This window comes from Rhinatrema bivittatum, chromosome 4, assembly GCF_901001135.1.
Source record: "Rhinatrema bivittatum chromosome 4, aRhiBiv1.1, whole genome shotgun sequence".
NCBI lineage: Eukaryota > Metazoa > Chordata > Amphibia > Gymnophiona > Rhinatrematidae > Rhinatrema > Rhinatrema bivittatum.
The window spans coordinates 68,128,912-68,145,423 of NC_042618.1; the positions used below are offsets into that span (position 1 = coordinate 68,128,912).

Consider the following 16,512-nt stretch of genomic DNA (forward strand, 5'->3'; position numbering starts at 1 on the left):
ACAGTATTTTATGTGTGGAAATTGGTTCTGTGAAACTTACCCTCCCTCTCTGCACGTAAAAGTACATGCGTAATGCCAGTACAGCCGGAGAGATGAGACAGGGAGGGGTTAGCATAATGTCAGTGGAAAAAAATTCCTGCATAAACAGAGGAGCAGGTCAGAGGGAAAGGTTTCTTTTTTCCTGCTTTGATAATGGACACATGCAATTTGATAAGTTGCCCTTTTAAAGTGCTAGCATCCCTTTCAATGCATCAGATTTTGAATTGCATGCATGCTCCATTTATAGCAATGTTCCAGAATACTGGTCCTCCTCTTAGTATTGTAATTTCTCACTTGAGGCTGCTGCACATTCTATAAGATTATGTAGTTTCAAATAGCATCAGTTGCATTCATACAGCACCACTTACAGAATACCAGTGCACTGGACAATTATCTCATACCACCAATCTGATAAAAGGAGTGAGTGATAAATGAATTAGATTTGTCATTTGCTGACCTTTCAGTTCTCTGTTTCAGCATTTCAGGATGGAATAGATTGCACAAAGTGTATAGTTTGGTTAATATTTGTCTTTTTTGTTTTTCCTGTCTCTGTAGGTGCATATAGGTTATCTGCCTAACAAACAAGTTCTTGGTCTTAGTAAGCTGGCCAGGTAAGCATTGCATTAATGAATGAATATTGTTAAATGTACTAGAGGGTTTCTCTCATTCTGTGAAAATGTTTCATCACTTTAAATAACGTGCCAGTCCTTTGCATTTAGCTTGAACATTTGCTTTTCTTTATTTTTCTGATCTAGTTTTGCCTGATGTTACTCCTCGTGTAGTAGACAGAATAAGATTTGACAGCAGGCAAGCAGCATGGGCAAAACCTTAATTAACGACTGCCTAAAAAATCTGCTCTAGGATTGTCTACCCAGCAGAACTTGACAATATGAACTGTGACCCAAGATGGTTTATATCTGTTTTATCTTTCATAGTAAACAGGCACCATTATATATTGGGATTTTGTTGCATGTGATTTCATAGCCCAATTATATTTGCATTACAGATAAGTCGGCTTTGCGACCTCATTAAATCGGACAATTGGTTATACTGTTACACTGCTAAGAAGGCGCTTGGCATAGGGTTTGGTGCATGGACTGCAGGTTATAATTCTAATAAATCACTTTAAGTACTCTATTTGTGTATAAATAACCTTTTTTATATCATCATCATGTTGGTTAAATTAGAGAAAAACTGGTTATAAGTTGGATAAGTAAATAAATCTATCCAAATATCAGGCACCATGTTGAATGTAGACAGGGAGAAATATTTCTAATGAAGGCCCAGATAAAACAAGACATAAATGAAACTGAATTATTTTTTTTTCCTCCTGGCATTTCTTTGATTCCTGTTTTCCAGGATTGTGGAAATCTACAGCAGAAGATTGCAAGGTAAATGATTTACCTGTCATCTTGATGTGCATGGCCCTTTGTTTCATGAGTAAGGATTCTCCATTTGATGTGGTGGCTGTGGTGTGGCCGCTGCGCAGGGAATGTACCTTAGCGTGACTCCTCCTTTGGGCCAGAAAGGGCTGGGGAACATTGAAGGAGGTGAAATGTTAGGGCGGTGGAAGGAGGCAGTCACTTGTGTGCACCTGGAACCTTTGCTGACTCACAAACACAGCAGGTTCACCCTCATGGATCCTGCTGTTCTCTTTATTCATTTATTTTATTTGAAAGGTTTATAACCTGCTGATCTACAGCTCTCGGTGAGTAAAACGACATACAACATTTTGACAAGATAATGACTTGGATACTTTTCTCAAAAAAAGTACTAAATAAAAACCATTTAAAAATTAGGTAATTTCTAAAAGAATGACTTTTTACACATCTGAAATAAAGGTTTGTTTGTAAAACTATGTATTATCTGTTTGTACAGTGGTAACATTACATTCCTTTAACAAAATGAACTCTTCACAACTAGAAGTGCAACTTGAAATAGTTGATGTCATCCAGGGGAGAAAACACTTTGACTTCATTAGAGCAGATCTGCAACATTGTTAACAATTGGTTCTATTGAAATGCCTCCTCTTCTTGCTGGCTGTCTAACCATCCACTCGAGACTTGAAGGAGCCAGTCATGGAGCATGAACTTTATTACACTCAGAAGGGCTTCCACCAGGCAGTTCTTGCATGCTGTAAGCCCCATGATGATGAGGAAAATAACTTTCAGCCAAGTTACAGGTGACTAGATAGTGCAAGGAATCAGTGGGAAACATGGTACGCATTTCAGTGTGCTATTGCAATAGATTCTTTGGTCCTGCAGTAGAAGAGGACCAGAAGTCTCATCTGCATACTGTTCCCAGCATCCCCCGGGAGAGGAGTCCAGAGGTCACAGCGAGTGATCCAGGCTTCAAACTCCACAGCCCCAGCTTCCAGAGCCCCCACACCCTTTGCAGTAGAAGAGGACTGGAAGGCTCATCTGCATACTGTTCCCAGCATCCCCCAGGAGAGGACTCCAGAGGTCACAGCGAGTGATCCAAGCTTCGAACTCCACAGCCTCAGCTTCCAGAGGCCTTACACCTTTTGTAGTAGAAGAGTCTAAATGCGTGAATGAGACATTGGTGCAGGGAAGAGGGATTCATTTTTATAAGGAACTGGACAACCTTTTGGAAAAGGAGAAGACTTTTCCAAAAGAACAGGCTCCACCTTAACCAGAGTGGAACCAGGCTGCTGGTACTAACTCTTAAAAAGGCGATAGAGCAGCTTTTAAACTAGAACAAGAGGGAAAGCTGACAATCACTCAGCAGTACATGGCTCAGAGGAATCTATCTTTGAAGGATACTAATGAAACAGGAGAGTTAGGGCATCCCAAAAGAGAGGTTCCAATAAAAGCAAAAGTAGTTCATGTGCCTATAAGTAAAGAATCACCTGAGCTAAAGAATTCTAAATTATTCCTATCAACAGAAAAGCAGGTTGTTAAAACATAAAAAATGCACTTTGAAATGTCTCTATGCCAATGCCAGAAGTCTAAGAAGTAAGTTGGGAGAGTTAGAATGTATAGCAGTGAATGATGAGATAAACATAACTGGCATCTCAGAGACCTGGTGGAAGGAGTATAATCAATGGGACAGTGCTATATCAGGGTACAAATTATATCACAATGATAGGGAGGATCAAATTGTTAGGGGTGTGACACTTTATGTGCAGAAGGGTATAGAGTCCAACAGGATAAAGATCATACAAGACTAAATGCTCAGTAGAATCTATATGGGTAGAAATCCCATGTGTGTTGCATAAGAGTATAGTGATAAGAGTATACTACCATCCACCTGGCCAAAATGATCAGACAGATGATGAAATGCTAAGAGAAATCAGAGAAACTAACCAATTTGGCAGTACAGTAATAATGGGAGATTTCAATTACCCTAATATTGACTGGGTAAATGTAACATCAGGACATGCTAGAGACAAAATTCCTAGACGGAATAAATGATGTTTCATGGAGCAATTGGTTCAGGAACCAACAAGAGGGGGAGCTATTTTAGATTTAATTCTTAGTGGGACACAGGATTTAGTGAAAGAGATAACGGTGGTGGAGTCTCTTGGTAATAGTGATCATAATATGATCAAATTTGAACTAATGACTGGAAGGGAGACAATATATAAATCTACAGCTCTAACACTAAATTTTCAAAAGGGAAACTTTGATAAACTGAGGAAAATAGAAAAAAACTGAAAGGTGCAGCTGCAAAGGTTAAAAGTGTACAACACTCATGGACATTGTTTAAAAATACAATCTTAGAAGCACAGTCTAGATGCATTCCATATTGATAAGGTAGGCTAAAGACAATTTGAAATTAAGTTGGCCATAGAGGCAAAAACTTATAATAAAAACTTTTTAAAATATATCCAAAGCAAGAAACCTGTGAGGGAGTCGGTTGGACTGTTAGATGACAGAGGGGTTAAAGGTGCTCTTAGGGAAGATAAGGCCATTGCAGAAAGACTAAATTAATTCTTTGCTTCTGTGTTTACTAATGAGGATGCTAGAGAGATACCGGTTCCGGCGATGGTTTTCAAGGGTAATGAATCAAATCAATGTGAACCTGGAAGATGTAGTAGGCCAGATTGACAAACTAAAGGGTAGAAAATCACCTGGACCAGTAGAAGAGGACCGGAAGGCATTCTGAAGGAATTAAAAAATGAAATTTCAGATCTATTAGTTAAAATTTGTAACCTATCATTAAAATCATCCATTGTACCTGAAGACTGGAGGGTGGCCAATGTAACCCCAATATTTAAAAAGAGCTCAAGGTGCAATCCAGGAAACTATAGACCAGTGATCCTGATGTTATGGTTATTGATGTTTGGGTGAATCCTTGGACACTGTGGCAGCTGACCATGCCCACAGGGGCAGTCCCATGAGGGACAACAGTGTCAGGCTAGACTCTGGACACACAAACACAGATTTGAATCTTTTATTAAACAGTTTTGGAAACCACCAGAGGAGGCAGTAGTGAGTAGTGGATGTTGAGCCCTGCTGGGCAGGTCTCCCACAGAAAGCTGGAACAGCGAATCCTCTGCTAGGCTGTGCTGTAGTGGAAAGAGACTGAGAGTTATGAGTACACAGGGAGAAACATACAGAGTCCCAGGTAGAATTAGGAGAAGCTCCGAGATAGGGAGAGCAGGCCCTCAAGGAGTGAGTACCTAATCCTTTAGAGCAGAGAGACTCCGTTGTATTATACTCACGTAGCAGTAACAGAGATTCCACTAGACGAGAGGTCTGGCACCGGATCAGAGGGCAGGCCCTCGAGGAGCGAGTACCTGGTTCCAGTGAAGCAGTACTGTGGAATAGATGGTAGTTGTACTCACAGATGGAAACTGTTAGTGAAGTCCTCCAAGTAGAAAGGTTTGAAGATACAGGCAGCGACTCAGGGAACATGGGCTCTCGAGGAGCGAGTACTGGTTTCCTGATAGCACCTGAAAGAAGCAGAAGAGGCCTCCAAGGAGCGGGTACCCCGTTAGCAACCTCGAAGGGTGTAAGAGTTCCAGATAGAGCTGGAGTGGCAGAGCAGCTTCGGTACGGAGAGCAAATCCCATCCATAGGGTTCCTTTGCTAACTCGATGAGCTAGCAAATACTGTAGGCTTAAATATCCGGGCAGCGTGACGTCATATCAGGGAGACGCCCATGAGGTTCGCGCCAACATGGAAATAAAGATGAGGGCAGCGTGCGCGTACCCTAAGGTACCTTGGAGGAGCATGGTGGGAGGCAGCACCAAAGCCGGTCCGGGGACGCTGGAGAGGATGGCAAACAGACGCTGAGGCAGCCAGTAGTCCGAGGTGAGCGGGAGGAGCTGCAAGTAGTTGACTTAGAGCAGAGCTTTCCAAAGTGTGTGTCGCAACACATTAGTGTGTCGCCTGTAGTGTGCAGGTGTGTCGCCCGCTCCGCAGGGCCAGCGGAAGCAGGGAACTATAGCAGGAAGATCGGCGGGGCCGTGGTGGAGCTTACCTCACCACGGTCCGAAGAAAAGAGTCACGTTCACTTCTCCTCCTTCCTGCCTGCGCAGCCCCGGAAGAAAAACGTTGCTGGAGCTGCGAGGGCAGGAAGGAGGAGGAACATCTGCTGCGTACAGAAGAAGAGCATTAATGGGCCATTGCGGATCCCACGTCGTGGCAGCCCGAGAAGAGTAGGAAACCCGATAGCCGGGCCGCCGCGGATCCCACGTTGCGGTGGCCCGAGAAGAGGAGGAAACCCGATAGCAGGGCCACCACGGATCCCACGTCATGGCCAGAGAAGATCAGGGCCGCTGGAGAGCTCATGTCACCACGGCCCAAAGAAAAAGGTCACGTCTAAACGTGCAGGTGCTCCTCCTCCTTCCTGCCCACGCGACCCTGGAAGAAAAATGTTGCCGGAGCCGCGTGGGCAGGAAGGAGGAGGAGCATCATCCACGTGCAGAAGAGGAGCAGCGTTGTTGCAGCGGGCTGAGAAGAGGAGGAGGCCCGGTAGCAGGGCCGCCATCGCGGATTGGCCCGAGAAGATCAGGGCCGCTTCAGAGCCCATCCTGCAGCGACCCGTGAAGAGGAGGCCCTGAGATAAGAGAGAGGCTGAGGGCCCATAGAGTGCGTGTATGAGATGAGTTGAGAGATTGTGTGCGTGTATGAGATGAGTTGAGAGATTGTGTGTCTGTGCGTGAGAGTGAGGACCTGCATGCTTGCAGAGACAGCATGTGAGAGCCTGTGTGTGTGAGAGAGAGACAGCATGTGACAGTGAGAACCTGTGCTTGAGCAAGACAGCATGTGGGAGTGAGAGAGAGCCTGGGTGTGTGAGAGTCAGACAGCATGTGCAAAAGAGAGACTGTGTATGAATGATTGTATGAGAGAGAACATGTGAGAGTGAGAGCCTGTGTGTGTGGGTGTGTATGTGTGAGAGAGAGAGAAAGCATGTGAGAATGAGAACCTCACTGTGTGTTTGAGGGAAGAAGATAGATGGACGGAAAGAAATAGAAAAAAAAGACAATATGAAAGGAATTGGCAAAAAAATAAGAAAGGGAAGGTGGAACAAAAAAGCCTGTGACCAACCCATTAGAAAACTAAGATCAGACAGCAAAGGAAAAAAAAATACTTTTTACTGATTGGCACATGTAATCTTTGGTAATGGTGCAAGAGTAGCACTTTCTCTATGCGGATCTCACAATGTACGAGATCAGCATGGAGGAAGTGGAAACCCACGAGGCTTGCACAGAGGAGACAGCAGAATGGGCTTCAGTGCCAGTAGCAGCAATCAGTGACAGTGGCAGCAGAGGAATGAGAGAGGCTCCGAGGTTGCTGGCAAAAGAAAGAGAGGGGGTCTGCCTTTAGTGTGTGCATGTGTATGAATGGGGGTCTGCCTGGGGGTGTATGTGTGTGAATGCATGGGTGCCTGCCTGAGGGTGTGTCTGTGTATGAGAATGAATGGGTGTCTTCCTGGGGTTTGTATGTGTGAGAATAGGTGCCTGCCTGTGTGTGGTGTATGTGTGTGTGAGAATGAATTGGTGCCTGCCTGGGGGTCTGTGTGTGTGTGTGAGAATGAATGTGTGCATGCCTGCAGGATGGTGAGGGAGTGGTATGAAAATGAATGGGAGCTTGCCTGGGGGTCAGTGTGTGTGTGTGTGAGAATGACTGGGAGCTTGCCTGGGTGTGTGTGTTTGTGTGTATGTGAGGGAGCCAGAGAGAGTGAGAGCATGAGTGTGTATGAGAAAATCCAGGGGAGTAAGAGTTTGTGTGTGTGTGTGTGGGGGGGGGGGTGTGTGGAGGGGGAGAGAGTGTCTTAGAGCCTGAGAGTGTGTCAGTGTCTGTGAGAGCGAGAGGTTATGGTGGGTATAAGAGCATGAATGTGTATGTATGTGACAGTGTATGTGTGAGAGAGAATGGACATGTGAGTATGTGTGAGAGAGGATAACCTCCTAATCCTTGACAATATCAGAGTGACTGGAAATCAAGAGCTCCCACGTATGGACAGCAGGGGCTTTTTAAAATTCTTTTTAGTTTTAATTATTGGGTGTTATTTGATATATGTGCTGTTTTGAAAGTGTTTGGTGTTTGTAAAAAATGTATGTGATTTTAATTATTAGAAATTCTATTTATCAGTAGTTTTAAAATACTCTTATTAGTATGGTTTTACTATTATAACTGATGCTTTATGTTTCTTGATTTTATTTGCTTTATGAGGAATGGTGGTTCTGTTTTTCCATTGTTAATACACAGAGTCTGGCTTCTCGGGGTTTCCATTTCAGTTTTTGTCTAATTTGTGCTCCTTTATTCTGTATTTGGTGAGGGTCTGTCTCTGCTCTGTGTGTGTGACCATGATGAGAGATTTTGCTAGCATAGGGATCTATAGCTGTCTGGTTTGTTTTGTTTCCTCAGTAGGTGGTGTATTGGTATTCTAAGACCCAGTGTAATATTTACCCTTGCTTTTTCACAGGTAGGGTTATTGTTGTTTGAGTCCTTGGTGTTATTACTGTTATGTTCCAATGGGATTGCAGTATAGATTTTGAGTGTCTTTTTTGCAGGGTTTTATGTTAGTTCACAATGTGCCTGGCAGAGGAAGATGTTTGTGCTGCTGTTACTGTGAGGTGACACCAGAATTTGAAAATATCTTTTAGTATGATGAGCTGTAAGGGAAACATCCAAGCTCCATTGTTTGGGGGAATTTCAGTGGATGCACAGAGTTACAGAACTGGAGGTGCAGGATTTATATTGACATTCTGTCCCTTCCTGTAAATTCCAGACTTCACTCTATAGCCACATAGAATTAGTTGAATGAGGCTATCAAATAATTTTATAGTGTGAAACTGGCCAGCTTTTTAAAATTACGCAGAATACCCTTTGGACTTTTTTATTAACACCAAATATTACACTTGTTACAGTTCTGTTTAGTTATTTATATTACACCCCCTTGTTTAATGTAAACCAGCATGATGTGATACTAATCTTGAATGCCGGATAGAAAAATGCTAAATAATAATAATAATTAAAGAGGTAAATTGAATAACACAATAACTTTGTTTTATTATTGTTACTCATAAATTATAACAATAACATTAATCTTGGAATATTATATATATTTAATATAAATGAAAGGTTTTTACAAGATAGGTTGTGTCGTGAAACATTTTATTATGTATATATTTAAGGAAACATACATAAATTGTTGAAATACATTTCGTTCGTTTAACCTTTAACCTCTGGTTTGCTAGTAGACTGAATTACTGTGTCACGAAATTGTTTGTCTAAAAAGTGTGTCACCAACATGAAAAGTTTGGAAAGCTCTGACTTAGAGAATAGCCACTGCTATTACTGGCATCAGTACCATGGGATCTACTTAGTGTTTGGGTTCTTGCCAGGCACTTATAGCCTGGATTGGCCACTGTTGGAACAGGATGCTGGGCTTGATGGATCTTTGGTCTGACCCAGATTGGCAATTTCTTATGTTCTGCTGTTACTGATTAGTTATTTCACATTATTTTAAGAAAACTATTTTTTCACCTTTAAATTTGCATTCATATTTGTACTACATTTTGTTCAAGATAAAGCTGATAAGCCCTAAGGATTGCAGAGAAAGGTCTTTCTACTTTGCAAGGATCATACAAGGAAAACCAAGAGCCTTTGCTAAGGCTGGCCTGTTCATAGTCTCCTTTCCTTTTCGATGTCTACCACATGAAGAGATGTATCTCTTCCTCCACTCCTTAGTGTCTGACTGCTTCCTCTCCTTTCAACACACTAAGTATGGAAGACAAATGCCCTAATCATTGTTTTATTTATGACATGCATTTCCACCCAGAGATCAAGGTGACTTGCAATCAGTTAAGCGACAATCTGATACTATGAGTCAACAAGGCAAGAATCACTCCAGTTCATTGGACTTTACATACCTGATTGCTCAAGAAGGGGAATTTTGGCAGGGCACATTAGTAGAGAAGGTGAAAGGCTAAAGCAGATTGGAGTCAGTGGGGTTCATTGCTTCATACTGTGTTTGTTTAAATATCCTGTGCAGGTCAAGTGGGGAGTTTGCAACAAGGTCCAAAGTGGCGCAAAAGGAGTAGGAGCTTTTCTGTGTGTTTCCGTATTTCTGAGTGGGGGGGGGGGGGCAACTTTTCCATGGACCATAACTGGCCACCCCTCAAAACTTTCTGCCTTGGGAGGGGAGGCGGGGGGTGCGGGGACTGTCAGTTGTCGATCCACTCATTACTTGGCTTTCAAGCACCCCCCCCCTCAATATACTCTGTTTTATAAAATGTTATTTCATCTCTCCTCATAAACACATCAGCGTCTCGCGTGCAGTTTTGCTCTCTATCACAATACCCACCCACCTTCATAACTTCCCCATAAACATACAGCCTGCTCTCTTATACATACACAGCCTCTTCTCTCATCTACACATGTTAATAGCTGAGCGCATTGAAAAGTAAAAAAAAAAACCTCAGCCGGCCTCATTAAGAAGACCGATATGCTCGGCGTCTGTTTCCATAACCGGCTGGCTGCAGGGTTGCGTTAGTAAGGAGGCTTGTCAACGCCTCACCCCACTCAGCACCCGCTTTCCGCGCTTGCTTGCAGAGGGGTAACTTGCTGGTGGGGGCAGTTGCTACCCTTAACAGAAGGCATGGAGATCTCTGCCCTTAACCAATAGGCCTTGATTGATGATTCTAATGCATCTGCAACATTGCTCCCCACTTCAGCGGCAGGGGAAAGGGGGAATAGGATACAGAAAACAACCAAGAGGGCTTGACTTCTACGGTCTGGATACTGAGATGCAGACATAAGGGAAAAATCAGAGGCCTGCTTCTACGGCCAAGTCCATCAGGAAAGCGCATCAAGCAACACTGTCTGAATTTTCAAGAAAGCTCATCACCCAGTAAAAAATGTTACTAGCTGCAATTTAAATGGATCCCACGAGGCTAGGCGATAATTGCACAGAATGACAGTTACTATCCTTAAAAGAAACATGGGAGTAAACTGCACGGAGTGGCAGTAACTACATAAAAGTCTTGCTGGGGCAGACTGGATGGACCATTTGGTCTTTTTCTGCTGCTGTTTCTATGTTTATGTATGGGTGAGAGAGCATGTGTATGTTTGTGTGTGTGTATATGAGAGAGCATATGCATGGGTGTGTGAAGGAGAGAGCGTATGTGATTATGTGTGTATGAGAGTATGTGCTTGTGTGAGGGAGGGAGCATGTGTGAGAGAGCATGAACATGTGTATGTATATGAAAGAGAGGAAGGAGAAATTTCCTTCCCTTGCTCCTGTTACTTTACAGTAATATCTTGGTCTCCCCTCTCCTTCCCCCCACAAAGAATCCACACGCAGGGCTGTTGACTGTGACAGAACTAAGCCCCGAGGCTGACTGTGACCTTTGCCTTCAAGGATAGAAACTAAAAGAGGGGCTACATAAATAAATCATGTGCTACCCCCCCCCCCCCCCCAATAATGTGTGCTGGAGATATACAAAGAGATATGGCATGATCAGACTCAGAAAACTATACTAATTCAGGTTTAATGAATGGTAAAGTAACTCTTTACTGCAAGTGGAAATGATACCAAGATAAACTCTTAAGCCTAATGGACCTCATATTTTTTACCGTAGACACAAACGGCTGAATTTTAAATTGGCCACACACGTAAAAATCGCCACCTATTCACGTGACTGGGCCCTGCACGCACTGCGCGCAATTTCAAAAGAGCCCAGTCACATGCATAAGTGGCTATACGCGCACAAGTGCGAGACCATGAGAAAGGGGCAGGCTGGGGGGTGTTTTCTGGGCGGGGTGAGACGGCGGCTGGCCGGGACAGCAGCCATTAGCCACCGTCCCGGGGAAGCGTACACCGGCAGCCAGCGGACTGGGACGGAACTCGGGACTGGGATCGAACTGGGGAAGGCCCGATTGCATCACCGCGCGGACTTAGCAAAAATGTACCCCCCCTTTGCGGGCACCGCCCACATGTGCGCGCGTGGATTATAAAATCCGGCACGCATGTGCACATGGCCAATGGATTTTATAACAAGCGCGCTGTTATAACATGGGAACCATGTGCCCAAAATGGGTAAAAATCCCTCTAATACAAAGGCGCCTTAGTTACTTTCTAACAATCCCAACTTTAGAAAATTCTAGTTTTAATATTTGGGATTGTCACAGTATCTGTGACCATTTTATCACAAGCATGATGCAGAACAGCAGTTTTTGAGGGATCTAGAGGTGTTTTGTTTTGTGTAAGAACGTAAGAAATTGCTATGCTGGGTCAGACCAAGGGTCCATCAAGCCCAGCATCCTGTTTCCAACAGAGGCCAAAACCAGGCCACAAGAACCTGGCAATTACCCAAACACCAAGAAGATCCCATGCTACTGATGCAATTAATAGCAATGGCTACTCCCTAAGTAAACTTGATTAATAGACGTTAATTGACTTCTCCTCCAAGAACTTATCCAAAACGTTTTTGAACCCAGCTACACTAACTGCACTAACCACATCCTCTGGCAACAAATTCCAGAGCTTAATTGTGTGTTGAGTGAAAAAGAATTTTCTCCAATTAGTCTTAAATGTGCTACTTGCTAACTTCATGGAATGCCCCCTAGTCCTTCTATTAGAATTATTTCTAGTGTGTTTAAAAAAACAGTTCTGCCAAAGATTTTCATCCATGCCTTCATAAGAACAAAATAGTTGTTGACAGATAAGGACCACTTGGCCCTCCCAGTCTGCCAGTTGCCTGTGCTACTGGTCCACCTCAGTCTCTGGTTATTGCCCTGCTTTCGTCTTACTACCTGTCTTAAGCATGTGTTGGTCACTACCACCTCTACTGGCAGGCAATACCAAGCATTCTGCACCCTCTCAGTAAGGAAGGTTTTCTTTGTGATATTTATTTCCTATTGCATCCACAGTTCAGGAGCGCCTTACAAAACAGATTGCAGTTGCAATTACAGAAGCCTTACGACCTGCCGGAGTGGGAGTGGTCGTTGAAGCAACGTAAGTGAGATTCTACTGCACATCGCAAATCAAATCGAGAACTTTTAGAAATGGAGCAAGATTAACCAGCATCACAGGGATATTTGGAAGGGTTTTGCTTTGAGGTCCATAAACGGGAAGGCATATTCGGCTAACTTTGGGAGTTAGCTGGGCAGTTCTTCAGGGTTAAAATTAACCCTCCACTGACTGGCTAAATTTTGCCTGGGCAGACTTTTTGCCTTTATAAAATGTACCCATAAAAAGAAAGGCAGCGCTGGGGATGTATCCAGGGCAAGGTTTAACTTTGCTAGTCAGCACTGATATTCAGCTCTAGCCAGCTATATTTAGTTGGTAACTCCGGCCGGTCAAACAGGCCTAAATTAACTAATCAGCTCTGTCCAGTTAACTTTGGACTTGTATATTCAGTGGCACTTTTAGCCCGATAGGTGCTGCTGAATGTCTGGAAAGATAACCAGGCTATCTTACCTGCTCAGCAGGTTTTTGAACATGGACTTTTGTTACGAGGGGGGACCATATAATTCCATGTGGAAAAGGAACAGAGCGAGTCAGTCCCGGTATTACTCTGCTGCATGTCTGGAGATATTCTGCTTTTCTTTAGGAGCTCAGAAATACATTTCCTTGCATGCGTTGTGGTAGAAGCAGGACTGGCTTAGCGGGTTCTTTCTGGCATGAAGCTACGTAGCCACTCCAAATGATACCCAAAACGAAATAAAAAAAAAAGAGAATGACTTCTCCTTTAATGGTGTTTTATTCCAAAAATATTTTTTCTTCCTAAGTGGCCAAAGTAATCGCAACTGATGTGCCCAGTAGGGATGTGCAGAAGGAAAAAATGTGTTTAGTTTCATATTTTCGTTTCGTGGGGACCCAAGTTTGTTTCGTTAGTTTCACAGGGAAAACCCCCAATTCGTTTATTAGTTCCATTCGTTTCCATTTGCCATTAAAGTCAATGGGGGAAGGATTTGCAGCCTATTTTTGGCTGCAGAATTGGGGGTTTTCTTATCAATTCAGATGAAACTTCTGGGGAGCAATCATCAGAACGAGAAAAGAGCTCCAAGGTACGTAGACTGTGGCAAAGTGGCTCCAAAGTGGCATGAATAGCCTAAGGCACTGGAAAGGGGCAAAGGGGTACCAGGAGTGGCAAGAAGAGTGCTTTAATAGAGGTGCAAAGCAGCAGCGAGAGTGTCAAAAACACACCACAGCTTCAAAAGAGAGCACCGATAACAGATGCATGAACCCTCGAAGGCAGCATGACAGGCAAAGCGGCAAGACAAGTGGCATCAGCATCCTACAGCACAATGAAGGGGGAACACAGCAAGTAGAAAGGGTGTCAGAAAAAAAACACAAGGCACCGATAAAGGGATAAGCAGCAAAGAAAGACTAGCACCAACACACTGAGGAACCATGATAGTGGCAAGAACACCACAAGGAGTAGAGTGAGTCGTCTGGTGCATGGCAGCAAGGCAGAGTGGCACAAAGTTGATAGGGGAAAGACAGGCTGGTAGTCTAGTCCCTGTGGTTTTGATAGGGGCAAGACAGGCTGGCAGAGCTGAGGTAGTCAGGTCGCTGTGGGGTTGATAGGGGAAAGACAAGGAGGCAAGACAAGACGAGGCTCAGCCCGCAGATGGTGTTAGGCCGGTAGTAGTGAGCCCCGGTGCGCCAGGACCAGGTCTTCTCGGAGTCGGGTTGTTTGTGAATGCAGCCGAAAGTGGGTGGTAAACTCCATCTAAGGCTAAATACTGGCATGAGACCGATACTCAACAAGTAGTTCAATTAAAAAAAGAGTGCAGTGAAAAAAAGCCTGGCTGCCTGGCAGGCACAGCAGCAAAAAAGAACAAATATCTTTTTCAGCAATAGAAAATTAATTGTAGCAAGCTAGCAATAGCAATTGAATAAAGATTTGAGACACTCTGAGAGAGCTCAAACAGCAAACAACCTTCTCAGGTAGTACCCAAGAAAAAAGTGCACTGTGGTATGCTTGCTTAAGGTAGATTTACAGCAGGAAAAGCATCACAGAGCACTGAGAGCAGCTGATTGGCTGAATTAGAAAAATGATTTGAGTTTAAGAGGGTGTGAAACCGCTAAGAGTTTGGTCTGACTGGGGCAGTGGATCCCTCTTGGGCGGGGAATGCCTCCCACATGGCCTGAGCAAGCCCAATTCCTACAGTGCTGCTGCTTGTTGTTTGGCAGACAGCCACTGATACTCTCACACTATCTCCCACCCATACCACCCAAACTCTGCCTGCAACCTACCCCAAGGGGTTAAGATCAGCAGCAAAATGCCACTGCTGGCAGCTTGTCTCAGTGTGAGAGACAGAGAGACAGTCTGAGTTCAATTAAAAAAAAAAGTGCAGTAAAAAAAAAAGCCTGGCTGGCACAGCAGCAAAAACGAACAAATATCTTTTTCAGCAATGGAAAATGAATTGTGGCAAAGTAGCAATTGAATAAAGATTTGAGACACTCGGACAGCTCAAAAGCAACAACCTTCTCAACCAGAAGCCTAGAAGAAAGTGCACTGTGTGCTATGCTTGCTTAAGGTAGAAATACAGCAGAAACAGCATCACAGAGCACTGAGAGCAGCGATTGGCTGAATTTGAAAAATGCTTTCTGGTCTCCTTGCCAACCTGTCTGACTCACTCTATGACAGGGCTGTGAGGTCACTTATGACTCGCAGGAAAGGGCTGGTTATTGCTATGGATACTCCCTCATGGCCTTCTCCTATTTCAAAAGGCTACTAAGAAAGCACTGCGAACCAAACGAATGAAACTAATATGATATGTTTCATTCGTGGGGGATTGCCATGCGTTTCGTGGACCCCTGAATCAAACGAATAAGGACCTATTTGTTGCAGATAACACATTCGTTGTAAACAAATGCACATCCCTAGTGCCCAGTCATGTATATGTGTACAGTGCTACTATAGAATACTTCAGAAGCTGTAAGATTTTTTTTTTTTTTTAAATATAGCTCCACCTTCTATCATAATTAAGCTGCATCCAAGTCCTGCATTCCCATTTACCCTTTACTTGCTGCTGGGCCCTATACTGGAAGGCTTCTAAGAGAAAGGTCTCCTCAGAAATCCCTGAAAGCTGGCATACACATCTTAAAACAATGATAGAAATAATTTTCTAAAACCTTTTTTCCTCCAAGCAGGTGTATATACAATAGTATTCTGCAATCACTGTGCCTTTGCGTACAGAAAAATAAATTGGTTTGTTATGCTAGGATACTGTCATAACCTTTTCTATAATCAAATGCAAACTTAATAAGATGGAGAGCTTTTTCTTCAGTTTGCATATAAGGAAGCAGTGACAGTTTGGACGAGTCAATTTAGGGGTCACTTTACAACCACTATGCATGTTAACTTTAAATATCCCTAAACTTCACATATGGTGTGGTGAACGTTGAGCATAAGCATCAGCAAAAGGATCTAGGATTGAGAGAAGCAGATCACGAAGCAGAGGGGAAGAGAGAGAAAAAGAAAGGGAAGCACCGTGAAAAGGGGGAAGTGGTAAACATATAGAGACCAAATCCTATAACGCATAATAGCAGTTTACTGAAGTATGGTCCCCAGTTCCTCCGTAGAACAAGCGAGGAAGGCATGCAGACACTTGTCTGCATGCCTTCCTCGCCAGATGCGTCAGGTTTTTTTTCTCCTGTCAGCATTTCACAGTTTCATCCTCCCAATGGAGATTCTTTGGGTGTATTTGCTCTTTGAGCCAATGTTTTTAGTTTCAGCCATCTTCTAGCAATCAGTTTTGGTGACTGTCTGTCCTTTCTCAGAAGAGTTTTGTCCCCTAGAAGGCGAGGCAGACCCAGGGACCCCTTTTTATATAATTCTTTTCAACTTTCCATATGTTGAAAAGCATAAAAAGGGTTTTCAGCCCCAGTGCTCTGTCATAGGTAAAACAAACAAACCTGACCCTCCAGGCAGAAAATGCACACATCACAGCACTGCAGTGAAAGGCTGCTCTTTACATCAGATATCAGTGTGGCATGTGCCTCCAGGAAAGATGGAGGATGATGTGCTTGAGTTGAAGT

At 43.7% G+C, this 16,512-nt stretch overlaps 1 protein-coding gene across 1 annotated transcript in view; it reads left to right on the forward strand.

The window, feature by feature from the left end:
• The window catches only part of GCH1 (GTP cyclohydrolase 1), an 80,445-nt gene that overhangs the window by 61,747 nt on the left and 2,186 nt on the right, over positions 1–16,512 (forward strand). The window contains exons 3-5 of the mRNA XM_029598284.1: positions 595–650; positions 1,399–1,430; positions 12,390–12,474. Of these exons, the coding sequence (XP_029454144.1) occupies positions 595–650; positions 1,399–1,430; positions 12,390–12,474 (173 nt within the window). The remainder of the gene's footprint in view (positions 1–594; positions 651–1,398; positions 1,431–12,389; positions 12,475–16,512) is intronic.